Source organism: Mobula hypostoma, chromosome 11 (genome assembly GCF_963921235.1).
Source record: "Mobula hypostoma chromosome 11, sMobHyp1.1, whole genome shotgun sequence".
NCBI lineage: Eukaryota > Metazoa > Chordata > Chondrichthyes > Myliobatiformes > Myliobatidae > Mobula > Mobula hypostoma.
Genome location: NC_086107.1, coordinates 5,616,181 through 5,643,812, shown reverse-complemented (window position 1 = coordinate 5,643,812; position 27,632 = coordinate 5,616,181). Strand labels below are relative to the sequence as shown.

At 45.4% G+C, this 27,632-nt stretch overlaps 1 protein-coding gene across 1 annotated transcript in view; it reads left to right on the top strand.

Moving 5' to 3' along the window:
* The first annotated feature begins 394 nt into the window (after positions 1 to 394).
* Positions 395 to 27,632, top strand: part of LOC134353565 (spondin-1-like) — a 349,278-nt gene continuing 322,040 nt past the window's right edge. The window contains exons 1-3 of the mRNA XM_063061609.1: positions 395 to 1,251; positions 2,261 to 2,367; positions 17,879 to 18,012. Coding sequence (XP_062917679.1) covers positions 1,050 to 1,251; positions 2,261 to 2,367; positions 17,879 to 18,012 — 443 coding nt within the window. The 5' untranslated portion in view covers positions 395 to 1,049. The remainder of the gene's footprint in view (positions 1,252 to 2,260; positions 2,368 to 17,878; positions 18,013 to 27,632) is intronic.

Genomic DNA, 27,632 nt, shown 5'->3' with positions numbered 1-27,632 from the left:
CCTTCTTTCGAAGTTTGGTCAAGCAAGAGACGTCGGGAGCAGTCCCTCTCATGCATAGCAAGATCCCAATATTCCAATATTTACAGTTACCTACTAACAATTAAATTGGGGGCTACCTCAGAAAAAAAAATTTAAGGCAAGGTTGGGCAGATATTTGCACAGTAGGGGAAGTAAGAGTTCTGGGGAAAAGGCAGGTTGGTGCAGATGAGTTCATGGCCAGATCAGCCATGATCTAATTGAATCGCTGAGCAGGCTCTACGGGTCAGATGGCCGACTCCTGCTCCCATTTCTTATGTTCTTGTGTTCTTATATTCCCTGCAAACTGCTCTGCTCCTGAGATTATCGACCTCCGGACCTCCACACGCTGAGAAATCCTTTCCAACGCCCACAGGGGCAGACAGCATGTACCAGACAAAACCGCCAGTTGGGCAGGACTGACCCCTGCCTCTTGCTCTTTCTTTAAGAGTCGGGACACGGGGCGAGAGATTAAAAAAAAAAGGAAAATACTCGTCGCAAGATCGCAAGTACAGTAACTTTTGTCCAAGCGGACCCAGGCTGCCCAACGTGTCGAAAAGCTGTGCGCGGACTTCAAGCTGCGGTCTCAGGCTGAAGTGAATCAGGGGAGGGGATCAGCCGGGGTTAGTTCGGGGCTGCCTGACGTGGGTCTGATTTACCATCCCGCCCCAGTGCACCCACCCTGCCTCCTACCCACCTCCCCCTGACACACACACACATACTGTGTGAATGTATGTGAATTAGTTGCCACTGAGCGTTATCCAGCCTTCATCCTAGGAGGGAGGTTTTTAAGTGCGCACGGTTTCCGCGGAGAGGGGATTACCTCAAAAATTCGCTGAGCTTCACCAGGGAAGCTTCCGTAGGCAACACTATTCCGTCTCTCTGTGTGTGAGTGTGTCAATTTGCAGATCAGCCTGCGGGCGAGGGGAGGGGGTTTGAGAGAGAGAGAGAGAGAGAGAAGCAGAGAGAGAGAGGGAGTGAGAGAGAGAGAGAGAGTGAGAGAGAGAGAGAGAGAGAGAGAGACTCCGCTCGCCATGCACTTGGCTCAGCGCTTCCTTGCTCTTTCTCTCGCCCTTGGCGCCGCCGTCGCCTCCTTCTACGACGAGGGTGCTGTAGCTGACGGATACTGCAGCCGCATCGTCAGGTCGCCCGGCAGCCGGAGGGAGGGCAACACCGGCTTCAGCCTCCGCATCGAGGGCAACCCCCAGTTCTACAGTCCGGGCAGCACCTATCGCGGTGAGTGGACTCGTGTATGTGCGCGCTTGGGAACCTCCTCAGCCCTCTCTGCCTCCTCCTTCATGGGATCGTACCTCTGTGTGTCTCCCTGTGTGTGTGTGTGTGTGTGTGTGTGTGTGTGTGTGTATGAGAGAGAGAAAGAGAGAGAGAGAGAGAGACTTTTTTCTGTGGTACTCTGAGCATATGTGTGAATGTGTAAGTCACTGTGTGCGTGTGTGTGTTCGTTCTGTGTGACGGTATGTGTGTAACTGTTTCTCCGTGTGCGATATTGCGTGTTTGTTACTCTGTGCGACACTGTAAATAACTGTTTCTGTGTGTGTCTTTGTTACTCTGAGTGACACTGTATGTGTGTAAGTAACTTTCACTCTGTCTGTGATGTTGTGTGTGATATTTTGTGTGTGTGCGTGTCGGACTCCCTCTCTCCGTGGGACTGTGTGCCTCTTCTCTCCATGAAAACGTAACTCTTTCTCTCTTTTTATCTTCCTCTCTATGTGCGAAACTGTCGTTTTACTCTGTGACAAATGTGTCTTCCCCTGCGTGTGTGTGTGTGTGTGTGTGTGACACGCACAATCCCCTCACTCTTCCACTGTAAGTGTGGAACTGTCTTTCCTCCCTCTTTCTGTAATTATGCCCGTCTACCTCTCAATGTTACTCACTCTATGTACTGTATGTTTGTAATCCCCCCTCTCCTTCACCCTCTCTCTCCCTCTAAGTGTAACTGTCTCTCTCTGCAGCTGTGTGAGATTCTGTCTCTCTGTCCCTGTGTGTCCCTTTCTCCCCATGGGACTGCGCCACTCTCACAGTGTGTGTGTCTTTCTGTGCTTCCCTCTTTGCCAATGCTACCAAGAGTGTCTTCCAGGCCACGTTCCTCCGAACATAAATCCCTTCCTTTACTGTGAACTGCGCGGGGTTACCGACGGGACACATGAAATCTTTTTGCTAAGTTTGAAGAGGTGGTATGGGGTTTTCCAAGCTGATCATCTCCATGTTTTTCCCCCTCTCATTCCAGTCACTCTCTCGGCCACGGTGCCCTCCTACTTCCGCGGATTCACCCTCATTGCTCTACGGGACGGCGCGGATGGACACAGGGAGGAGGATTACGCTGGGAACTTTCAGGTAGAATCACAAGGAACATCGATCAGACCTCCCTCATTCGTCCACCCACCACACCACCCTCACTTCCCCCCTCACTGCCCACCCATCCACACTCTCACCCTCACTCCCCACCCACACCCTCACGTTCACTCCCACCCTCACTCTCCCCTCACTCCCCCACCCTCACTCCCCCACCCTCACCCTCACTCCTCACCCTCACTCCCACCCTCACTCCCCCTCACTCCTCACCCTCACTCCCCACCCACACCCTCACTCCTAACCCTTACTCCCCCACTCTCACTCTCCTACCCTCACTCCCCCACCCTCACTCCTCACCTCCCTCTCCCACCCTCACTCCCCACCCTCATTCCCCACCTCATTCGTCTCACTCCCTCACCCTCAATCCCCCACCCTCATTCCCCCACCCTCACTTCCCCATGCTCACTCTGCACCCTCACCCTCACTCCTCACCCTCACTCCCCTCCCTCACTCCTCACTCCCCTCCCTCACCATCACCATCACTTCTCCACCCTCATTCCCCCACCCTCACTTCCCCATGCTCACTCTCCTCCCTCACTCCACACCCTCACTCCTCACCCTCACTCTCCACCCTCACCTCCACTTCTCTTCCCCTTTGTTCTCTCCACTCCCTCCTCCCCTGGGACTACGACATACACCACATCTCTGTGTTAACCTCTCACACCGAGTTGGTCATTTTTCTGTCAACCAGCATTATAATTATATCCGAATGATGCCTTGGAGGTTTGTCTTGTCTTCATCTTCCAGTTGTGTGTGTGTGTGTGTGTGTGTGTGTCTGTGTGTGTGTGTCTGTGTGTGTGTGTGTCTGTGTGTGTCTGTGCGTGAGCATGACTGGGACTTGTAACAGTGAACAACATGTAGCAAGTTAATCTTAACATTTTTTTGATACAAATTTTAGTTAAATAAATAGGTGTGTATGTCTCTGATTCAGAGTCAGTGAGTATGTTTCAGTTAGTATGTAACAAATAGTATGTATGGGTTTTCGAGAGGGAGAAAGTATGACATTGCCCATTCACGTACCTGTATGCGCTAGAGAATAGAGTGTGTATGGGTTTAAGTGTGTGAGAGAGAAAATCGAGTGTGTGAGATGGAATTGAGTGTGTGTGTAAGTGGTGTATTTGCACGTGAGAGAATAGTCTGTAAACAAAGAGAGAATAGAGCTTTGTGTGGGTAGAGTATGTAGAAGTTAACTAGAGTGTAAGAGTAGTGTATGCGTATATGTAAGTGTGTTTGTGTAAGGTGTGTATACAATAGAATGTATATGTGATTCTCATGTACGAGCAGGTAGTGTGTGTGTGTGTGTAAGAGAATAGAATGTATGTGCAAAATTGCAGTGTGTGTAAGTGTGTGTTTGTGAAAGGGCCTGTAAATGAGATCTGAGTGTGTACACAAATGACATTGCTGTGAAGATGAAGAAAACAGAATGCGAAAACAATGTTGAAAATCATTTCAAAATGAAATTTCTAAACTAGAACCACACTTTCATCCACATCCACAATTAACTGGAAGGCTTACTTCCTTGAATCACCCATAGAGTGAACTACCATTTTACCATGTTTACCTTCAGAAAGATTAAATAGTTTCAAATTGGATTATTATTGAGCAAACATAAAATACACAATCCAATACTGTCTTTATTTAGAATGGATTCTCTTTATTCTCTAGTTCCCATGTATTATATGGCTAACAGCCCTGTCAGCCTGGGCACTGCTATTTGTAGATTGTACCAAAATAATCCTGTTCATTTCAAATTATCAGCTAATTCATTTTCAAGACATTAAAATCCTCTTTTCCTTGGTATTTATTTTGTTTAATTCAAGTGATTGGATAATCCAAAAACATTTTTAGCATCATAATGATTTTGGATTATCAGAATTTAAATGGGTTCAATACTTGTCAGGTTTCAGAGTATGTCTGTTCCAAGTCCCCCTCTGCCTCGTTTCCCCTTCTGCCCCGTTTCCCCTTCTGCCCCGGATCCCCCTCTGCCCCAAGTCCCCCTCTGCTCCGGGTCCCCTTCAGCCCCGGATCCCTTTCTGCCCCGAGTCCCCCTCTGCCCTGAGTCCCCCTCTACCCAAGTCCCCATCTGCCCCAAGTCCTCATCTGCCCCGAGTCCCCCTCTGCCCCAGGTCCCCCACTGCCCCGAGTCCCCCTCTGCCCCGAGTCCCCCCCTGCTCTGGGTCCCCTTCTGCCCCAGATCCCCCTCTGCCCCAAGTCCCTCTCTGCTCTGGGTCCCCTTCAGCCCCGGATCCTCCTCTGCCCTGAGCCCCCCTCTGCCCCGGGTCCCCCTCTGCCCGTGCTCCGGGTCCCCCTCTACCCAAGTCCCCCTCTGCCCCGAGTCCCCCTCTGTCCCAAGTCCCCCTCTGCTCCGGGTCCCCTCCTGCCCGGATCCCCCTCTGCCCCGGATCCCCCTCTACCCGAGTCCCCATCAGCCCTGGATCTCCCTCTACCCAAGTCCCCATCTGCCCCGGGTCCCCCACTGCCCCAAGTCCCCCTCTGCTCCAGGTCCCCCTCTTCCCCGAGTCCCCCACTGCCCCAAGTCCCCCTCTGCTCCAGGTCCCCCTCTGCCCCGGATCCCCCTCTGCCCCGGATCCCCCTCTGCCCCGGATCCCCCTCTACCCGAGTCCCCATCTGCCCCGGGTCCCCATCTGCCCCGGGTCCCCTTCTGCTCCGGGTCCCCTTCTGCTCCGAGTCCCCTTCAGTCCTGGTCCCCATCAGCCCTGGGTCACCTTCTGCCCCGGGTCACCCTCTGCCACGGGTACCCCTCTATCCGAGTCCCCATCAGCCCGTCCCCCTCTGCCCCAAGTCCCTTTCTGCCCCAACTCCCTCTGCCCCGGGTCCCCTTCTGTCTCAAGACAGGTTCTGTTCTGAGTTGTTATTTGCTAATCTATCTCAAATCAGAGTAACGATTAAATATTCTGAACACCTGGAAAGTTTTGTTTGATTGCAGTGCTATTAATCAGTGTTCATCAAAACAGCAGTGTAGCGATCAGCAATGTTTACACATTCAGTGATCACTTTATTATGTACCTCCTGTACCTAATAAAATGGCCACTGAGTGTACGCTCGTGGTCTTCTGTTGCTGTCGTCCATCCACTTCAAATTTTGACATGTTGTGCATTCAGAGATGCTCGTCTGCACATTGCTATTGTAACACATGGTTATTTGAGTTTTGATTTTCACACAATTCTCTGTAAACTCTAGAGACTGTTATGCAATGAAATTCCCAGGGGACCAGCAGTTTCTGAGATGCTCAAACCTCCCTGTCTGGCACCAACAATCATTCCACAGTCAAAGTCACTTAGATCACATTCCCCATTCTGATGTTTGGTCTGAACAACTGAACCTCTTGACCATGTCTACATGCTTTTATGCGTTGAGTTTCTGCCACATGATTGGCTGATTAGATATTCGCATTAACGAGCAGGTGTACAGGTGTACCTAATAAAGTGGCCACTGTGTGTATAATGCTCTGCAAATTTAGTGTTTGCAGTTCCTAAGGAAAGAATACGTTAGCCTTTTTAAAAAAAAAATAATTGTAGTATGTAGGAAAACCCATCTTTTATTACCCATCCTTTATTGTCCCTGAGTAGATCATCTTGCTAATTCAGAGGGCAGTTAAGGACTGACTGTAATACTGTGGGTCAAGGACAACAAACTTTCCCTGCATGGACTCCATCCACACTTCTCACTACCAGCATAATCAAAGACCTCACCAACCCCAGACATTCTCTCTTCTCGCCAGTCCCTCTGGGTAGGAGATACAAAATTCTGAAAGCACGTACCACCAGCTTCTATACCACTATTGAGCAGTCCCCTGGATTAAGATGGACTCTTGATCTCATTATCTACCTCATTATAACATTGCATCTTATTGTCAACCTGCACTGCATTTCTCTGTAAATGCAGTGTTTCATTCTGCGCTCAAAGTCCAATCTAAATTTATTATTAAGCTACACATATGTCACCATATACCACGCTGAGATTTATTTTCTTGCGGGCATTTACAGTAGAACAAAGAAATACAATAGAATCAATGAAAAACTGCAGGCAAAGACTAACAAACAAGGATTGTGCAAAAGAAGAGAAACTGTGCAAATACAAATAAAATAATAAATAAATAAATGCACACATAAACATAATATTAAGAACGTGAGTTGTAGAGCCCTTGAAAGTGAGTCTGTAGGTTGTGGAATCAGTTCAGAGTTGAGGTGAGTGCAGTTACTCTCACTGGTTCAGGAGGCTGATGGTTGTAGGTTATTACTTATCCTGAACCTGGTGGTGTGGGACCTGAGGCCCAGGATAATTGTTTTTCTCTCAATGCACTGATGTGATGAAATGATCTATCTCGTTGGCATGCAAAACAAAGTTTTTCACCAGACACCTGTGCATGTGATAATATTAAACAAATAAAACATATTTACAAATGTGGATCAGGCCGGGTCAGGACAGAAGATGTCCTCTCTTTTGAATGGCATTGGTGAACAGGCTGGTGGTTTCATTGAGGTTATTCTTTTTAAATCTGAAAACTTTAATTGACTGTATTTAACTTTTTTAGCTGCCATGATTGGGTTTTGAATACCAGGTCATTAGTTAAACTGCTGTTTGTATTTGCAGTGAGCTGCTGGAGGAAGAGTTGAGGCAGGTGCAAAGTTCAAATACATTTATTATCAAAGTATATATACTACATACAATTTTGAGATTCTTCCCCTTGCAGGCAGCCACAAAACAAAGAAACCCAATAGAATCCATTAAAAAAAGAAGACTGTCAAACACCAAGTGTGCAGAAAAAACAAATCGTACGAGCAATAACAGTAAGCAAATAACATTCAGAACCATAGCAACACACACAAGATGCTGGAGGAACTCAGCAGGCTAGGCAGCATCAATGGAAAAGAGTAAAGAGTTGTCATTTCAGGTCGAGACCCCTCATCAGGACTGGAAAGAAAGAGGAGAAGTGGGAGTAAGAAGTTGGGGGGAGGGGAGGAAGAAGTACAAGGTAGTAGGTAATAGGTGAAACTGGGAGAGGGGTAAGGTGTGGGGTTTATTGGTGAAAGAGATAAAGGGCTTTAAAAGGGGGAATCTGATAGGGGAGGACAGGAGACTATGGAAGAAAGGGAAGGGGGAGAAGCACCAGAGGGAGATGATGGGCAGGTAAGAAAAGAAGGTGTGAGAGGGAAACAGGAGTGGGAATGGTGAAGGGGGCGGGGCTGGCAATTACCAGAAATTCGAGATCCGATTGGAGGCACCTAGATGGAATATAAGGTGTTCTTCCTCCAACCTGAGTGTGACCTCATCCCGGCAGTAGAGGAGGTCATGGACTGACATGTTGGAACGGGAATGGAAAGTAGAATTGAAATGGGTGGCCACCAGAAAATCCTGCTTTCTGTGGTGGATGGAGCGAGGGTGCTCAATGAATCAATCTCCCAGTCTACCTCTCTCCCCTTTTTCAATCTCTCGATCTACTGATACCTTTCATAAACCCACTGACTCTTACAACCATCTGAACTATACCTCTTCCCCCACTGTCACTTGTAAAAATGCCGTCCACTTTACTCAGTTCCTCCATCTCTGCCTTATCTGCTCTCAGGATGAGGCTTTTCATTCCAGAGCAATTGACATGTCCTTCTTCAAATAAAAGGGGTTTGCTTTCTTCTGTCATCAATGCTGTGCTCACCCGCATCTCTTCCAATTTACGCACACCTACCCTCATCCCATCCTCCTACTGCCACACAAGGAATAGGGTTCCTCTTGTCCTCACCTACTACCCCACTAGCCTCTGCTTCCAGCGCGTAATTCTTCGTAACTTCCACCACCTTCAATGGGATCCCACCACCAAGCACATCTTTCCCTGCACCCCACTTTCTGCTTTCTGCAGGAATCACTCCCTGCACAAATCCCTTATCCTCTCAAACCTCCCATGATCTCCCTCCTGGTACTTATCCTTGTAAGCAGATCAAGTGCCACATCTGCCCCTGTACCTTCTCTCTCAATTACCATTCAGGGCCCCAAACTGTCCTTCCAGCTGAGGTGACGTTTCACCTGCGAGGTTGTTGGGTCATCTGCTGTACACAGTGCTCCCAGTGTGGCCTCCTGGATATTGGTGAAATCCAACATAGATGGGGAGACCAATTCATTGAGCACTTTCACTCAGTCCACCACAAAAAGTGGGATCTCCTGGTAGCAACCCATTTCAATTCTACTCCCCATTTCCATTCTGACATGTGAGTCCATGGCCTCTTCTACTGCCAGGATGAGGCCACACTTAGGACAGAGGAGCAATACCTTATATTCTGTCTGGGTAGCCACGAACCTGATGGAATGAACATCGATATCTTGAACTTCCAGTAATTGCTCCCCATCTCCTTCACTATTCCCCATTCCATTTCCCTCTCTCACCGTATCTCTTTACCTGCCCATCACCTCCCTCTGTTGCTTGTCTTCCTTCCCTTTCTTCCATTGTCTCCTGTCCTCTCCAAACAGGTTCTCCCTCCTCCAGCCTTTTATCTCTTTCACTAGTCAACTTCCCAGCTCTTTGCTTTACTCCCTCTGTCTCTCCTGCTTTCACGTATCACCTGCCACCATGTACTTCTTCCTCCCTTCTCCCACCCTCTTAATCTGACTTCTCCCCTTCCTTTCCAGTCCTGGTGGAGGGTGTCATCCCGAAATGTTGATTGTTCGTTCCTTTCCGTAGGTGCTGCCTGGCCTGTTGAGCTCTTCCAGCATTTTGTGTCTGTTTCTTTGGATTTCCAGAATCTGCAGATTTTCTTGTGTTTTTGGTTTAACATTCAGAACTGAAGCTCGTGAAAGTGAGTCAATGGCCACAAAGCCAGTCACAGCCGGTCTAGGAGCCTGTTAATTGCAAACCTCAGGCTCAGTTCAGCACAGAGATGAGTGAACCCCACAAGCAGCAAGCTGAACACTGGCCCACCCCTCACCTCCGGTCCCAACATCCTGACCTTCTTAATCTGGCCTGGCGCTTAAATCAGCTAAACCCCGCTTCACTCCTCAATAACAACTTTTAAAATACATTTAGATAAGTCATGGATAGGAGGCATTTCAACGTTTCAAAGTACATTTCTTTTCGAAATATGTGTACGGTGTAAAACCCTAAGATTCATCCTTCTGCAGGCAGCCAGGGAACAAAGAAAAACCTGTTTAAAGAAAACATCAGACATCCAACATATGATTACAAGCACAAACCATGCAAAAAGCAAAAGCGAGGCAATAACACAGAGAATATTAACCATCAAACCACTGAGTCCCCAGAACGGTCCAGGAGTGACAGCCACTGAGTCACTTCAGTTTAGCGCTGTGTCAATGACTGCAGGCCTCAGGCCTAGAGTCAGGTCCATACCGAAGCGCCTCGATCAAATCGCACAAATAGCGAAAAAGAGTACCCAGAAACATGTGGAACATGAACCAGAGTCCACAAAGAAAACTAGTCCACAGCCACGGAGTGTGTTCAATCAACGCTGAAGATATTAAACTTCAAACCACAGAGTCCCCTGAAAAAGAGTTGTACAACTACAAACTGAAATCAAACCTTGAAGCATGGATGGATTGGACCGTGGGCCCTGTTTCCATGTTGAGTGGACAGATAGAGAGTTTTTCCCAGGGCAGAAATGGCTTATGTGAGGGGCATAATTTTAAGGCGATTGGAGGAAAGTATAGGCGGGATGTCAAAGGTAAGCTTCTTACACAGAGAGGCATGAATGTGTGGAACACCCTTCAAGGAGTGGTCGTAGAAGCAGATACATTAGGGGCATTTAAGCGACTCATAGATAGGCACATGGATGATAAAAAATGGAGAGTTATGTTGGAAGGAAGGGTTAGATTGATCGTGGAGTAGATTAGATTATGAGAACACTCAGTCCTCTTTTATTGTCATTTAGAAATGCATACATGCATTAAGAAATGATACGGTGTTTCTCCGGCGTGATTATCACAGAAAACAGAACAAACCAAAGACTAACACTGACAGAACCACATAACTATAACATATAGTTACAGCAGTGCAAAGCAATACCATAATTTGATGAAGAACAAACCACGGGCACGGTAAAAAAAAGTCTCAAAGTCCCTGAGTCTATCGACTCCCGAGTCCCCGTTAGCAGGCGGCAAAAGGGAGAAACTCCCTGCCATAAACCTCCAGGCACCGTCAACTTGCCGATGCCTTGGAAGCAGCCGACCACAGCCAACACTGAGTCAGTCTGTCCGAAAACTTCAAGACTCCGACCTGCCCCTCCGATACAGCCTCCCGAGTGCCATCCTCTGCCAAGCGCCTCCGACCTAGCCCCGGCCGCTGAAACAAGCAAAGCCGAGGATTCGGGGCCTTCTGCTCCGGAGATTCCAGTTACCACACAGTAGCAGTGGCAGCGAAGCGGGCATTTCAGAAGTTTCTCCGGATGTTCCTCCGTACTCTCATGCCTGTCTCCATTAAATCAGAATTGTGCACGGTACCCTACTTGACAGATTACAGATATCATTCACCGGAGAGGCCGCGCGCGCTGCCGTCGCGCCGCCATCTTCTCCTGCCTGAATTAAAAGTTTGTTACAACATCGTGGGCCAAAGGACCTGTGCTGTGCTGTAGTGTTCTATGTTCTCTATCCCATAACTCTATGTTTCTATGACTCTGCTTTACTTCCACCTGGGTGCCACAGTAGCGTAGAGACTCCTCAAGATGTTTTGGAGTTTGGAGTTCAATTCTGATACCATTCTGTAAGGAGTCTGTGTACGTCTTCTCTATGGGTTCCTCCCAGATGCTCCGATTTCCTCTCATGGTCCTGGGTAAATTAATTGATCACTGTAAGTTGTCCCGTGATTTGGTTAGGATTAATTGGGATTGTAGGATTGCTGGGGCAGCATGGATCAAAGGGCCAGAAGGGCCTACTCCACACTGTACCACTAAGTAAATTAATGAATCAATTAATTAATTAATCAGAATACTCCCGTAGTCCAATGAGACTGGGGCTCTGTGATTTGAATGATTAATTTGAGCTGAGGGTTATAGGTGTTTGAGGTGATTTGAGTACAGAGGAAGGGGCAGAATTTAACAGTCAAACCTTTGGTGATGGGATGATGTCAGAAAGAACGTCCTCATGTGAAAGTGGGTGGAAGTATCTCTCTGCTCTCCTCTGCCATTGGGCAGAAGATACAGAGCTTGAGCACATATATCATTACGCTCAAGACCAGCTTCAACATCGCTGCTCTCAGACCCTCTCATTCATTAACAGATGACCTCGTGATGAGTACCTGTCGTTGTAATCTGTACAATTTATTTTTCTATCGGCACTGCGTTTTCTCTGTAACTGTGTGTGAGGGTGGGGCAGAATCAGAATCAGGTTCAATATCAGCAGCATATGTTGTCAAATTTGTTAACTTTGCGACAGCAGTCCAATGCAATACATGATAAGCATAGAGAAAAGGAAACACTGAATTACAGTAAATATATACACGTTGCATTTTGGAAGGACAAATCAAGGTAGGACACACACAGTAAATGGTAAGGTACTGAGGAGTGCGGAGGAACAAAGGGATCTGGGAGTTCAGATACATAGTTCCCTGAAAGTGGCGTCACAGGTAGACAGGGTTGTAAAGAAGGCTTTTGGCATCCTGGCATTCATAAATCAAAGTATTGACTATAGGAGTTGGGATGTTATGGGGAGGTTGTATAAGACACTGGTGAGGCCAAATTTGGAGTATTGTGTACAGTTCTGGTCACCTAACTATGGGAAGGATATCAGTAAGATTGAAAGAGGGCAGAGGAGATTTACTAGGATGTTGCCGGGTCTTCAGGAGTTGAGTTACAGGGAAAGATTGAACAAGTTAGGACTTTATTCCTTGGAGCATAGAAGAATGAGGGGGGATTTGATAGAGGTTTACAAAATTATGAGGCGTATAGACAGAGTAAATGCAGGTAAGCTCTTTCCACTTAGAGTAGGAGAGATAAATACGAGAGGACTTGGCTTTAGCGTGAAAGGGGAAAGGTTTAAGGGGAAAATTGGGGGAACTTCTTCACTCAGAGAGTGGTGGGAGTGTGGAACGACCTGCCATCTGACGTGGTAAATGTGGGCTCACTCTTAAGTTTTAAGTTGGATAGATACGTGGATGGGAGAGGTCTGGAGGGTTATGGACTGGGTGCGGGTCAATGGGACTAGTGGAATAGTAGAATAGAAATACAAAGAAGTGGTAAGATAGTGTTCGTGGGTTCAATGGCCCTTTAGAAATCGGATGGCAGAGGAAAAGAAGCCGTTCCTGATCGCTCAGTGTGTGCCTTCAGGCTTCTGTACCTCCTACCTGATGGTAACAATGAGAAAAGGGCATGCCCTGGGTGGTGTAGGACACTGCCTTCCTATGGCACCGCTCCTTGAAGATACCTTGGATACTATGGAGGCTTGTATTCATGATGGAGCTGACTAATTTTACAAGTTTTTGCAACTTATTTTGATCTTGTGCAGTAACCCCCCCCCCACTCCCATACCAGACAATGATGCAGCCAGTCAGAATGCTCTCTATCGTACATCTATAGAAGTCTGTTGACAAACCAAATCTCCTCAAACCCCTAATGAACTATAGCTGCCATCTTTCCTTCTTCATAGCTGCATCAATACGTTGTGACCAGATTAAACCCTCAGAGATTTTGACACCTAGAAACATGAAATTGCTTCACTCTCTGTACTTCTGATCCCTCTATGAGGATTGGTTTGTGTTCCCTCATTCTATCCTTTCTGAAGTCCACAAGCAGCTCTTTGGTCTCACTGATGTTGAGTGCAAGGTTATTGCTCTAACATCACTCAGCCAATTGGAACATCTTGCTTCTGTATGCCCTCTCGTCACCGTCTGAGATTCTGCCAACTACGGTGATCCTTGTGACTCGACCTGAAAATTCCCCGTGTAATTCTCCCTCAGTGAGAGTGAATCTGCAGAGGTAGGCGGTCACAGTGGCCGACAGGGTGACTAGAAAGGGAGGGGGAGAAACGCAGAGATGATCAGGGAGGAAGTATACAATGAAACGTCTCGTTGGTGTCATCAACTGACACAGCCCAAGCATGTGCTGGGGTCAGCTGTAAGGGGCGCCATTAACCCTACTCTGTACGTCTTTGGAATGTGGGAGGAAACTAGAGCACCTGGAGGAAACCCACACGTTCACAGGGAAAAGGTACTTACTCCTTACTTTACTTTATTGTCACCAAACAATTGATACTAGAGTGTACAATCATCACAGCGATATTTGATTCTGCGCTTCGTGCTCCCCGGAGTACAAATCGATAGTAAATATTAGAAATTTAAATTATAAATCGTTAATAGAAAATAGAAAAGGGAAAGTAAGGTAGTGCAAAAAAACCGAGGCAGGTCCGGATATTTGAAGGGTACGGCCCAGATCCAGGTCAGGATCCATTCAGCAGTCTTATCACAGTTGGAAAGAAGCTGTTCCCAAATCTGGCCGTATGAGTCTTCAAGCTCCTGAGCCATCTCCCAGAGGGAAGAGGGATGAAAGGTGTGTTGGCTGGGTGGAACGTGTCCTTGATTATCCTGGCAGCACTGTTTCGACAGTGTGCGGTGTAAAGTGGATCCAAGGGCGGAAGATTGGTTTACAGACAGCAGTGGGAATTGAACCCTGATAGAGTCATGGAAAAGTACAGCTCAAAACAGGCCCTTTGGCCCATCATGTCCATGCCAAGACCTTTAAAATGCCCTCTCACAGCTCTCTGAGCAAAGAAGTTTACTCGTTGACTTTATTAACTTTGCCTCCAACTTTCACCCTGCCCTCAAGTTTACCTGGTCCATTTCCGACACCTCCCTCCCCTTTCTAGATCTTTCTGTCTCTGTCTCTGGAGACAGCTTATCCACTGATGTCTACTATAAGCCTACTGACTCTCACAGCTATCTGGACTATTCCTCTTCTCACCCTGTCTCTTGCAAAAACGCCATCCCCTTCTCACAATTCCTCCGTCTCCGCCGCATCTGCTCTCAGGATGAGGCTTTTCATTCTAGGACGAGGGAGATGTCTTCCTTTTTTAAAGAAAGGGGCTTCCCTTCCTCCACTATCAACTCTGCTCTTAAACGCATCTCCCCCATTTCACGTTCATCTGCTCTCACTCCATCCTCCCGCCACCCCACTAGGAATAGGGTTCCCCTGGTCCTCACCTACCACCCCACCAGCCTCCGGGTCTAACATATTATTCTCCGTAACTTCTGCCACCTCCAACGGGATCCCACCACTAAACACATCTTCCCCTCCCCCCCTCTCTCTGCATTCCGCAGGGATCGCTCCCTACGCAACTCCCTTGTCCATTCGTCCCCCCCATCCCTCCCCACTGATCTCCCTCCTGGCACTTATCCATGTAAGCGGAACAAGTGCTACACATGCCCTTACACTTCCTCCCTTACCACCATTCAGGGCCCCAAACAGTCCTTCCAGGTCAGGCAACACTTCACCTGTGAGTCGGCTGGGGTGATATACTACGTCCGGTGCTCCCGATGTGGCCTTTTATATATTGGCGAGACCCGACGCAGACTGGGAGACTGCTTTGCTGAACATCTACGCTCTGTCCGTCAGAGAAAGCAGGATCTCCCAGTGGCCACACATTTTAATTCCACATCCCATTCCCATTCTGACATGTCTATCCACGGCCTCCTCTACTGTAAAGATGAAGCCACACTCAGGTTGGAGGAGCAACACCTTATATTCCGTCTGGGTAGCCTCCAACCTGATGGCATGAACATCGACTTCTCCAACTTCCGCTAATGCCCCACCTCCCCCTCGTACCCCATCTGTTACTTACTTTTATACACACATTCTTTCTCTCACTCTCCTTTTTCTCCCTCTGTCCCTCTGAATATACCCTTGCCCATCCTCTGGGTTCCCCCCCTGCCTTGTCTTTCTTCCCGGACCTCCTGTCCCATGATCCTCTCGTATCCCCTTTTACCTATCACCTGTCCAGCTCTTGGCTCTATCCCTCCCCCTCCTGTCTTCTCCTATCATTTTGGATCTCCCCCTCCCCCTCCAACTTTCAAATCCCTTACTCACTCTTCCTTCAGTTAGTCCTGACGAAGGGTCTCGGCCTGAAACGTCGACTGTACCTCTTCCTAGAGATGCTGCCTGGCCTGCTGCGTTCACCAGCAACTTTTATGTGTGTTGAAAGAAGTTTCCTCTCATGTTTCCCTTAAACTTTTTACCTTTTACCCTTAAGCCATGGCCTCTAGATGTAGTCTCACCCAACCTTTTGATTGCTGGCACGAATACATTGTGCTAATCTCTGCACTCCTTGTCGCTTGTATTACCTAGAGGGTAATCATGTGGAAAATAGATTTGTGGGTAATTGTGTAAAAATTACATGGTAGAAGGGGTTGTTCGGTCAACACTGTGTTAATTTTTCTCTCCGATCACTCTTAAATGTATAATTATACGTCTACAACAATCTGTTATTGGCATCTCTCCATTTTGATAGCTGATTCACAATGAACTCTAGCGAATTGATTTAGTTATTAAATCTGTCAATCACTTAGTCCCACGGGATTTACGAATGATTGCACCTTTACCCGATCTCTTCATTGATCAGTTTTCCCAGCAGGGACACTCTACCACAGCTAAAACATATAATCCACCTCCGCAAAGCCCGTGTTTGTTGTGGGTTTATAATTCTCTGTGATTTAAAGTCAAACCCGCAAGCTGATTTGGAAATGATTTAATAATGGTTGTGATGGACTGGCACCAGCTGCAGTTCTGTGGGTGCTGTTTGAAGTCACCACGTTCTCCCATTCTGCAGAACTAAGCAGACAATCCTAATGTGCCAATGCTGAACGTTGTGTCATCAAGCAGATGGTTATATCAGGGCACCGCTCATTTCTCTTTGACAACTTTCCTGAATCCTCTGGGCTAATATTTATTTGTTTATTGAGATACGGTGTAGAATAGGCCCTTCCAGCCCTTCAAGCCACGCCAGCCTGCAATCCCCTGAGTTAATCCTAGCCTAATCACAGGACAACTTACACTGACCAATTAACCTATGAACTGGTACATCTTTGGACTGTTGGGTGAAACTGGAGAACCTGGAGGAAACCCAAACGGTCATCGGCAGGACATACAAACTCCTTACAGACAGTGGCAGTTACTGGACCTTTGTCGCTGGTACTATAACGTGTTGTGCTAACCACTACACTAGCATGCCACCCACTATTCATCACCCAATAGATCACCTGATCACAGTTATCGTGTACTACAGGACAGCAACAGGCCCTTTGGCCCATCTAGTCCATGCTGAACTGTTATTCTGCCTAGTCTCCTATAGCCCTCCATAATCCTCCCATCCATGCACTTATCCAAACTTCCCTTAAATGTTGAAATCAAATCCACATCCACCACTCCTACTGGTGGCTCGTTTCACACTCTCACCGCCCTCTGAGTGAAGAAGTTCCCTTCATGTCCCCTTAAATATTTCACCTTTCACCTATAATCTCTAGTTCTAGACTTACCAAAGTCTCGGTGATAAAGCTTGCTTGTAATTACCCTTTCGATACTCCTCATAATTTTCTATACCTTTAGGAAATCTCCCCTCAATCTCCTACACTTCAGGGAATGACGTCCCAACCTAGTCAACCTTTCCCTACAAATCAGGTCCTCAAGTCCCAGAAACATCCTTGTAAACTTTCTTAGTACTCTTTTCAATCCTATTGCCATGGTTCCATATGGGATCTCATTGAAACCTACCAGATACTGAGTGGATAGAGTGGTGGAGTCGAGGACCAGAGGGCACAGCCTCAGAATAGAGGGATGTCGAATGGTAGAGAGGACTCGATAGGCAGAATAGCTAAATTCTGCTCCTATGTCGAATGGTCTTTTGATCTGTAGCAACATACTCTTGGATGTCACAAACAAGAGAAAATCTGCAGATGCTGGATATCAAAGTAATGCACACAAAATGCTGGAGGAACTCAGCAGGCCAGACAGCAATATATGCTGTTTGGCCTACTGAGTTCCTCCAGCATTTTGTGTGCATACTATTGGATGTAACTGATATTAACAAAACTCTTTAGAGGCAGTGACTTGAGATCTACTGAATATTGAAAGGCCTAGATAGAGTGGAAATGAAAAGGATGTTTCCAATAGTGGGAGAGCCTAGGATCAGAGGACACAACCTCAGAATACAAGGATGTTTCTTTAGAACAGAGATGAGGAGGAATTTCTTCAGCCAGAGGGTGGTGAATGTGTAGAATTCATTGCTGAGGATGGCTATTGAGGCCAAGTTACTGGGTGTTGAAGAAATGAGCCATGACTGATGGCTGGGGAAGACTCAATGGGTCAGATATCCTAATTATGCTCCATTATCTTATGGGGTCTTGCTGTGCTGGTATGGCCTACACTGTCTTCATGCAGTGCTGGCTGAGTGCTGATGTTCTGATGACTCACCTAGAGCAGGATAAGCAGTGAGTCTATTTCTTTCAATTGCATTATAACAGAGCTCCCCTCTCTCTCCCACCCCAAACCTCCAGATCATTGACCATGAGGACACACAGTTCATGACCAACTGCCCGTACGCGGTCACAGAGAGCACGCCCCGAAGACGGACGCGGATTCAGGTCTTCTGGACGGCACCAGCGTCTGGTTCGGGCTGCGTTGTGTTGAAGTAAGTACAGCACCCTCTAACAAGAGCTCGGGCATTTTTTGTGGGGCCAGGATTCAAAACTAAAGACAAAGTTCAAAGTAAATTTATTATCAATGCACTTAATATTTCACCTTATTCAACCCTGAGATTCATTTTCTCGTGGGCATTCACAGTAAATACAAAGAAACATAATAGAATCAACAAAAGACCACATACTACAGATAGAGAATCAATGTGAAAACACAAAAAGAAAGATAATAATCAGAATACTAATAGTAATAATAATAAAGCTTTTCACCGGTAAAGCTAAAGCAATTAATTCTAATAATAGAACTATTTTCAAAAGGTATAAAGATGAACTTTGAACAAGAAAAATGCAGAACAATAAACATGAAGAGAGGTGCAATAGATTTAGTAGAAAATAAAACAGAGCAGTGTGATACAATACAACCGATGGATGAATATGAAATATAAATACCTGGGATATCACCTAGCAAAGAAAATAGATCATAGTGCAATAAAGGGAAGACCTTCGACAGAATTTACTTCAAGGCTTAAGAAAATCTGCCAAACAGGACTCAATAGTAAAAATATAACAAAAAGCAATAAACACATTCCCTATCCCCATATTAACATATTCTTTTGCTGTAATACCTTGATCCAAAACTGATCTGGAAAATTTACAAAGAAAAATAAGAGCAGAAATGACAAATTTTAGAAAACACTATGTGTACTTGAACACACTTAGATTAACATTACCTAGAGCAGAAGGAGGAAGAGGAATAACAGGAATAAAAAAAATTACACAACAGTTAGATAAAACTTCAAAGGATATATTTTCATCAATGGAAACAGGATTCAGCATTCCACGTGAGCATATGCAATTCTGTTAAGAAGTACACACCGCTGAAATTAATTGAAAGCGTAACCCAGAAAAATGAAAGAGTTTTCACTATAGACGAGAAAGTTAACCAATGGAAGAGCATGTTCCTCCATGGAAGACATTCCCATGATCTGAGCAGACTCGATATCGACAAGGAAGGCAACGATGTCAACTCCATGTCAAGCACCTGGCTCAGAGTTGGAGGCCTCTTCCCAGACTCATTGGGGTTCCTTGTGGCAATTACAGGACTAGGTGGTTAACACTAAAAGAAAATCAAAAATACGTAACAAAAGACCAACAAATTTAAGGTGATAAATGCAGAAAATGCCAAGAGAAACCAGAACACAGGAGCCCCTCAGGGCTGTGTACTAAGCCCCCTCCTTTACTCTCTGTATACCCATGACTGGGCCACCACCCACAGCCCCAATCTGCTAATTAAATTTGCTGATGGCACTACATTGATTGACCTAATCTCAAACAATAACGAGGTGGCCAACAGGGAAGAAGTAATCTCTCTGACATAGTGGTGTCAAGAAAACAACCTCTCCCTCAATGTTGCAAAAACAAAGGAGCTGGTTGTGGATTGCAGGAGGAATGGAGATGGGCTAACCTCTATTGACATCAATGGATCTGGGGTTGAGAGGGTAAACAGCTTAAAGTTCCTCGCCATCCACATCACCAAGGAACTCACATGGCTTGTACACACCAGCTGTGTGGTAAAAAAGACACAACAGTGCCTCTTTCACCTCAGATGTTTGAGGAAGTTTGGTATGGGCCCCCAAATCCTAAGAACTTTCTACAGGGGCACAATTGAGAGCATCCTGACTGGCTGCATCACTGCCTGGTATGGGAACTGTGTCTCCCTTAATCGCAGGATTCTGCAGAGAGTGGTGCGGACAGCCCAGTGCATCTGTAGTTGTGAACTTCCCATGATTCAGGACATTTACAAAGACAGGTGTGAAAAAAGGGCCCAAAGAATCATTGGGGACTTGAATCACCCCAACCACAATCTATTCCAGTCTACCACCCGGGAAACGGTACCATAGCTTAAAAGCCAGGACCAACAGGCTCCGGGACAGCTTCTTTCACCAAGCCATCAGACTGATTAACTCATGCTGATTTGGGTGTATTTCTATGTTACATTGACTGTTCCATTTATTATAAATTATTATAAATTACTATGATTGCGCATCACAAATTTAGATGGAGATGTAACACAAAGAATTTTACTCATGTATGTGAAGGATGTAAGAAATTAAGTCAATTCAATTCAATCCAACACATTACAGAATCCTGCAGCAATTTAACAGTCTGATTATTTACACAGGCACAATCAAGTGTCAAAAATCATTCAGCAAAATCTTGCTTTAAAATATAAACTCATAAAAGACACCATATCCTACTATAAATAGGAGCCTGATCAGAGTCCTGTAAATTATATGATGGTTGATCCATTATTACAGATCGGACAATCCATAATAACCATTCAGACATAATATTACCAGGTAAACAAGCAAGAACAACTTACTTAATAGATATAGCCATTCCAAACACACATAACATACAGCAATCTGTAAGTGAAAAACACTAGAACTATGCTGATTTAAAAGAGGAAATTACATTACCAGACCATGATGCAACCAGTCAAGATATTTTCAGTTATATATCTGTAGAAGTTTGGAGTGTTCAGTGATAAGCTCAAACTCCTGAGAAAGTAAAGACGTTGGCATGCCTTCCTTGTGATTGCATCTACTCTATGTGCTGGGCCCACGACAGGTCTTCTGATATGTTAACGCTCATGAATAAAAAACTGCAGGTGCTTTCCACTGCCAATCCCCCAGAATAAACTGGTGCATGTTCGCCCTCCTTCCCCTTCAAGTCCAAGTTCAAGCTGAAGTTCAAGTTTAAGTGTCATTCAACCATACATGAATATCCATGAATACAGTTAAACGAAACAGCGTTGCTCTGGGGCCAAGGCGCAAAACACAGTATAAGGCACACAAAGCGCATATAAGATATCAGTAAAATTCAATCACACAAAAAAAAATCTTTCAAATCCCTGAGTCCATGAATGTTGCAGCAGTCTACACTCAAACACAATATATCTTGTCTTCTGCCAAACGAACGGTGGAGGCCAGTGTTGACTCCAGTACGTATGCTGCACCACACTGTCTCTAGCACACTGGTGGAGCACACCGACTCTGATGTCTCTTTCCTGGGTGGCTGCAAACAGACGACACCATGGCTTGAGGCCTGGTCCTCACTACAACCAAGGCTACACAGCTCCCTTGTTCCCCATCCCCACCATTCACCAATAACCAGGTGAATCGGACTTGCAGCACTGCAAACTTCACTACCTTTGTGCACCCACTCAGGCACCTCTCTGACGCAGCCAGCAGCACAATCCACATCAAGTCCAGCCCCTTCAGTTTCTCTGCCAACAAGCAACTTGCTGGTGGGGTAGACCTGCAGTACTTTAAGTTCTCAATTTCCAGCAGGGTCTTGTGATTGTACAAAAAAAAATTGTAAAAGACAATAACACCCTTGGTTGGCCCCATAGAAGCCAGCACATCTGAGTGCACCACCATCTTACCAGAAGGACCCTGAAGTTGACAACCAGTTCTTTAGTACCTTGCTGTGGTACTACACAGTTGCAGTGCTTAATGCTTTCACACTTCAAGTTCAGATGCTGACATCTGACCATATCCAGGATGTTGGCTTTGAGCACAGAGTGGAGGCTTAATCTCTGGCCTTCCCTCTAAATCTCCCACATCCCTGTCCCTAAACCCTAACCTGATCCCTAACTCCCCTCTCAGTACCAAAAATTATCCCTATAAACTTAAAATAAAATTTTAAAAGAAGAGTTAAGTCTGAGCTGTGACGTTGATGGAAACCACAGCGCAGCGATAGCTTGATGCCTGAAGGTTACCTAACACTTGACGTTTTTGCCTGAAAATCCCGAAGATTTTATAATGATTCATCACTGTTCTGCAGACAGAACTGCTCCCAGCATTTGCTATTGCTATTTTAAGCTGGTTAAGAATCAGTTTAAACACTCTGAAAGCCTTATTCTTTATTGCATGCACTCTTCAAGAATTTGAAAGCATAATTACTGCTTAACAATTTGTCAGCTCTAATATTAAGAACAATTAGTATAATTCCTTAACATTAATATATCAAAATATGAAGTGCAATAATTTTATACAATTATATTTACGGTATAAATACAGTACCATGGCTGTGAAGACCAAATCACCGGGTAGCTGAGGTTTTTAATTGGTAAGGGCATCAAAGTTATAGGGAGAAGGCAGGAGAGTTGAGTTGAGACGGATAATTAAGCAGCCATGATTAAATGGTGGAGAGGACTCCATGGGTTGAATGGCCTAATTCTGCTCCTATTATCTCGTGGTCTTATGGTTTTAAGAGTAGAGGAAGAGTGTGTGGAAAAAGAATGAAGGAAGATTGTGAGGGGTGGAGACCACTTGAAGATGAACACAAATATAATTTCAAACTATTTGCATCATGTAGGAATTTGGAGAAACAAAAAATTAACTTTTGTTCAATATAATGCTTTTAATTGCATAACAGTGCTGACCTTTTGCAATAGTTCAATTAAGCTAAAAATGTTTTGTTGATGATTTTATTTTGTACTCTGTGTCTGAGGCTTCTTGCTTAAGTGTCAACAACAGTCAGCCAGCATTGATGGATTCCAGTTGCCCTGATACTGTTTCTCCATGACTGCAAAGTCCTGGTGAAATCTTTCACCATGCTCGTCATTGCTTTTGCCAAGATTTGCAGGGAAGACGTCTAAATGGGAATGCAGAAAATGAATCTTTAGTGACATGTTTCACTTCATGGTTTTGTATGCTTGCAGCATGTAGTTCGATGCTCTGTAGTTGCCAAGAAAATTTTCAGCAACATCTTAGAATGCCTTCCATGTGATATTCTGTCGTCCCACTGGAAGTTTTATCAGCTGCCTGTTATTAATGACCTGTTTGATTTGTGGACCAACAAAAATGCCTTCTTAAATATTGGCATCAGTTATTCTGACTTGAATTATGAATTGAAATAACAAATATAGGTGATTTCAAAACATGGTGTGTGATAGGAAAATTTCATGGTGATTTTCGTGATCAGCAGTGCAAGATCCATAAGCTGCTCCCAGAAGTATTCAGGAAGCAAAATCTTTGTGTCCAATGTTATGTTTGGCTGCCCAATCAGCTTGATGACATTATTGACACTGGACAGTTGGGTTTCTGTGGGCTGTTTGCAAAAGGCATTAATGAGAGACGGAATCCTCATCGTATAGATCAGCTGAGCATGGTTGAGTCCTTGATTCCACATCAACACCGAATGGCGTTATGTTTTTGCTGGCAGCAAAGTTTGGTTCTAGTTTTTCGGAGACATCCTTCCGGAAGTTTAGTACAATGAGACAAAACGAGAATGGCCTGCGTGGAAAAGGCAGGGCAGTGCTACAGTGGGTAGAGCCTCCGCCTCACGGCACCAGCAGACTGGGTTCAATCACTGCTTCGGGTGCTGTCTGTGTGGAGATTGCACGTCCTTCCTGTGACCTCTGTGGGCTTCTGCTGAGGTTCCTCCCACATCCCAAAGAAAAACTGGCCACTGCAAATCATCCATTGTAGGTAGATTCAAGATCAAGTTCAATTTCAGGTTTATTGTCTTCTGACTGTTCATATATGCACTCACATGAAACAACATTCCTCAAGAGCATGATACACCCACAGACCAAAACAAAATATTACCAACAATCAGTTAATAAAATATAACTCTAAATGCATATTGGGTGTAGTAAACAGCTCGCTATCCTAGAGTCAAGTTGCAGGGTATTCATTATTCTCACAGACTGAGGGAAGAAGCTGTTACCCAGTCTGGCAGTCCGAATCCTGATGCTCCTGTATCTCCTTCCTGGCTGTACTGGGTCAAAGAGATTGTGGGATGGGTGATTGGGATACTCAACAATGCCTCGAGCCCTTTGTCTAGAACGCTCCCGGTATATGTCACAAATAGTGGGGGAGGGAGACCCTGGTGGTCCTCTTGGTCCTTCTTACTGTGCTCTGTAGGGCGAGTGGAAGATTCAGTGCAAGCGGATGAGAATGTGGGATTAGCGATGGTCAGCATGATTCAATGGGCTGAAGGTCCATGTTACATGCTACACATTTCTATGACTTTACCGTCAGATTTCCCCATCTCTGTACTTGTAGAACATGGTCGTCACTTTGTTCTATATTTATCAATGGAACCTTTGAGAATTAGAGTTTATACAAGTTGTTATCATATACACAAGAGCTTCTGCAATCTTGAACACAAAGGATCCCGAGCCACAAGTTTATTGAGTATCCCTACCACCCATTCCACAATCTCTTTGACCCAATATGGTCAGGAAGGAGGCACAGGAGCATCAGGACTAGAACTGTCCGACTGGGTTACAGCTTCTTCCCTCAGGCTGTGAGACTGGGTGCCACAATAGCCTAGCGGTTAGCGTGGCACTATTACAGCTCAGGGCATTGAGTTCGGGGTTCAATTCCGACATCAACTTTAAGGATCAGTATGTTCACCCCCATGGGAGGTGTGGATTTTATTCCAGGTCCTGTGGTTTCTTCCCACTGTCCAAAGACCTACTGGTTGGTAGGCTAATTGGTCATTGTATATTGTCCTGTGATTAGGCTACGGTTAAACAAAGGGTTGCTGGTGGGGCAGCTTGAAAGACCAGAAAGGCCTATTCTGTACTGTATCTCAAATAAAATAAAATAAATAAATGAATAATGAATAGACCATAAGGCCATAAGGCATAGGAGCAGAATTAGACCATTTGGCCCATCGAGTTTGCTCTACCATTCAACCACAGCCGATTCTTTTTTAGACCATAAGACAAAGGAGCAGAAGTCGGCCATTCGGCCCATCGAGTCTGCGCCATTTTATCATGAGCTGATCCATTCTCCCATTTAGTCCCACTCCCCTATCTTCTCACTATAACCTTTGATGCCCTGGCTACTCAGATACCTATCAATCGCTGCCTTAAATACATCCAATGACTTGCCCTCCACTGCTGCCCATGGCAACACATTCCATAGATTCACCACCCTCTGACTAAAAAAATTTCTTTGCATTTCTGTTCTGAATGGGCGCCCTTCAATTTCTCTCTCCTCAGCCCCAATCCCCAGCCTTCTCCCTGTAACCTTTGATGCCGTGACCAGTCAAGAACCTATCAATCTCCGCCTTAAATACACCGAATAGCTTGGCCTTCACAGCTGCCTGTGGTAACAAATTCCACAAAATCACCACCTTCTGGCTAAAGAAGTTCCTGTGCATTTCTGTTTGAAATGGATGCCCCTCTATCCTAAGACTGTGCCCTCTTGTCCTAGACTGTCCCACCATGGGAGACATCCATCCACATCTACTCTGTCTAGGCCTTTCACCATTCAAAACGTTTTAATGAGCTCCCCCCCCATCCTTCTAAATTCCAGCGTGTGCAGACACAGAGCCATCAAATATTCCCCATATGATAGCTCTTTCATTCTCTGAATCATCCTTGTGAACCTTCTCTGAAAGCTCTCCAATGTCAACACGTCTTTTCTGAGATAAGGAGCCCAAAACTGTTCATAATACTCAAGGTGAGTCCTCACCAGTACCTTCAGCAATTTACAATTTGCTTGTAAATTGATAATTACTTGGTAAGCAGCCTCATGTGTGGAACCTCGTCAAAGGCCTTCTGAAAGTCCAAATATACAACATCCACTGAATCTGCTTTATCTAGCCTACTTGTAATCCCCACAAAGAATTCCAACAAGTTCATCAGGCAAGGATTTCTCTTAAGGAAGCCGTGCTGACTTTGTCCTATCTTGTCCTGTGTCACCAAGTACTCCATAACCTCATCCTTAACACTTGGCTCCAACATCTTCCCAACTACTAAGGTCAGGCTAACTGGTCTATAATTTCCTTTCAGCTGGCTCTCTCCTTTCTTAAAGAGTAGAGTGACATTGCAATTTTCTATTCCTCCAGAACCATGCCAGAGTTCAATGATACTTGAAAGATAATTACTAATGCCTCCACAATCTCTACCTCTTTCAGAACCCTGGTCCAGGTGATTTATGCACCTTTAGGTTTTTCAACTTTTTGAGCACCTTCTCCCTTGTGATAGTAACTTCTCTTTTCTCACACCCTTCAACATCTGGCATACTGCTGGTATCTTCCACAGAGAAGACTGGTGCAAAATACTCATTTAATTCATCTGCCAATCCCCTTGGACCCATTATTATTTCTCTGACCTCATTTTCTAGTGGTCCTATATCCACTCTCATCTCTCTTTTACCTTTTTATATGCATGAAAAAGCTTTTTCTATCTACCTTGATAATATTTGCTAGGTTGTTTTCATATTTTATCTTTTCTCTCCTAATGATTCTTTTAGTTGCTTTCTGAAAGTTTTAAAAAACTTCCCAATCCTCTATTTTCCCTCTAATTTTTGCTTTGTTGTATGCCCTCTCTGTAATTTTCTCCCTATCAAATTTCATTTTGTGATCACTGCCTCCTAAGCGTTCTTTTACCTTAAGCTCCCTAATCACCTCTGGTTCATTACATAACTCTCAATCCAGGACAGCTTATCCCCTGGTAGGCTCAACAACAAACTGCTCTAAAAAGCCATCTCATAGGAATTCAACAAATTCACTCTTTTGAGCTCCATTAGCAACCTAATTTTCTCAATCTACCTACATGTTAAAATCTCCCATGATATCATAACATTTCCCCTTTGATTTACCTTTTCTATTTCCTGTTGTAATCTGTAATCCACATCCCAGCTACTGTTGGGAGGCCTGTATATAACTGCCATGAGGGTCCTTTTAACCTTGCAGTTTCTTAACTCAACCCACAAGGATTCAACATCTTCCAATCCTATGTCGCATCTTTCTAATGATGCCATTCTTTACCAGCAGAACCATGCCAACCCCTCTGCCTACCTTCCTATCCCTCCGACACAATGTGTGACCTTGAACATTTAGCTCTCATCTAGAACCACCCTTCAGCCATGATTCAGTGATGGCCGCAACATCGTACCTGACCGTCTGTAATAGTGCAGCAATATCATCCACCTCATTTCTAACACATTGAGTATGGTATTTGCTACCCTTTTTGATTCTGCATCCTTAATGCACGGATACTCATTTGTCCTATCAGCTGCCTGCTCTTCCTGACGGTCTGACTGCATGTTATCTCTGCTTTTTTACCATCCGTCCTATTCTGAGTCCCTTTGCTCCAGTTCCCACCCCTGCCAAAATAGTTTAAACCCTCCCCAACAGCTCTAACAAACCTGCCCATGAGAATATTGGTCCCCCTCAGGTTCAGGTGCAACCCTTCACTTTTGTACCGGTCGTACCAGAAGAAATCCCAATGATCCAAGAACCTGAAGCCCCGACTCTTGCACTAGCTTCTCAGCCACACATTATTCTGCTAAATCATCCTCACTGGTGCGTGGCACAGGTGGCAATCCAGAACTTACTTCTCAGCTTTCTGCCTTGGCTCTAAATTCCCTCTTCAGGACCTCTTTTCTTTTCCTTCCTGTGCCATTGGTACCAACGTGCACTATGACATCTGGCTGCTCTCCCTCCCCCTCCAAAATACTGTGGATGTGATCCGAGATGTCCCTGACCATAGCACCTGGGAGGCAACATACCAACCTGTTCCTGTCTGTTCCTCGGACTATCGAGTCCCCTATCACTAGCACTTCTCTCTCTTTCCCTTCTG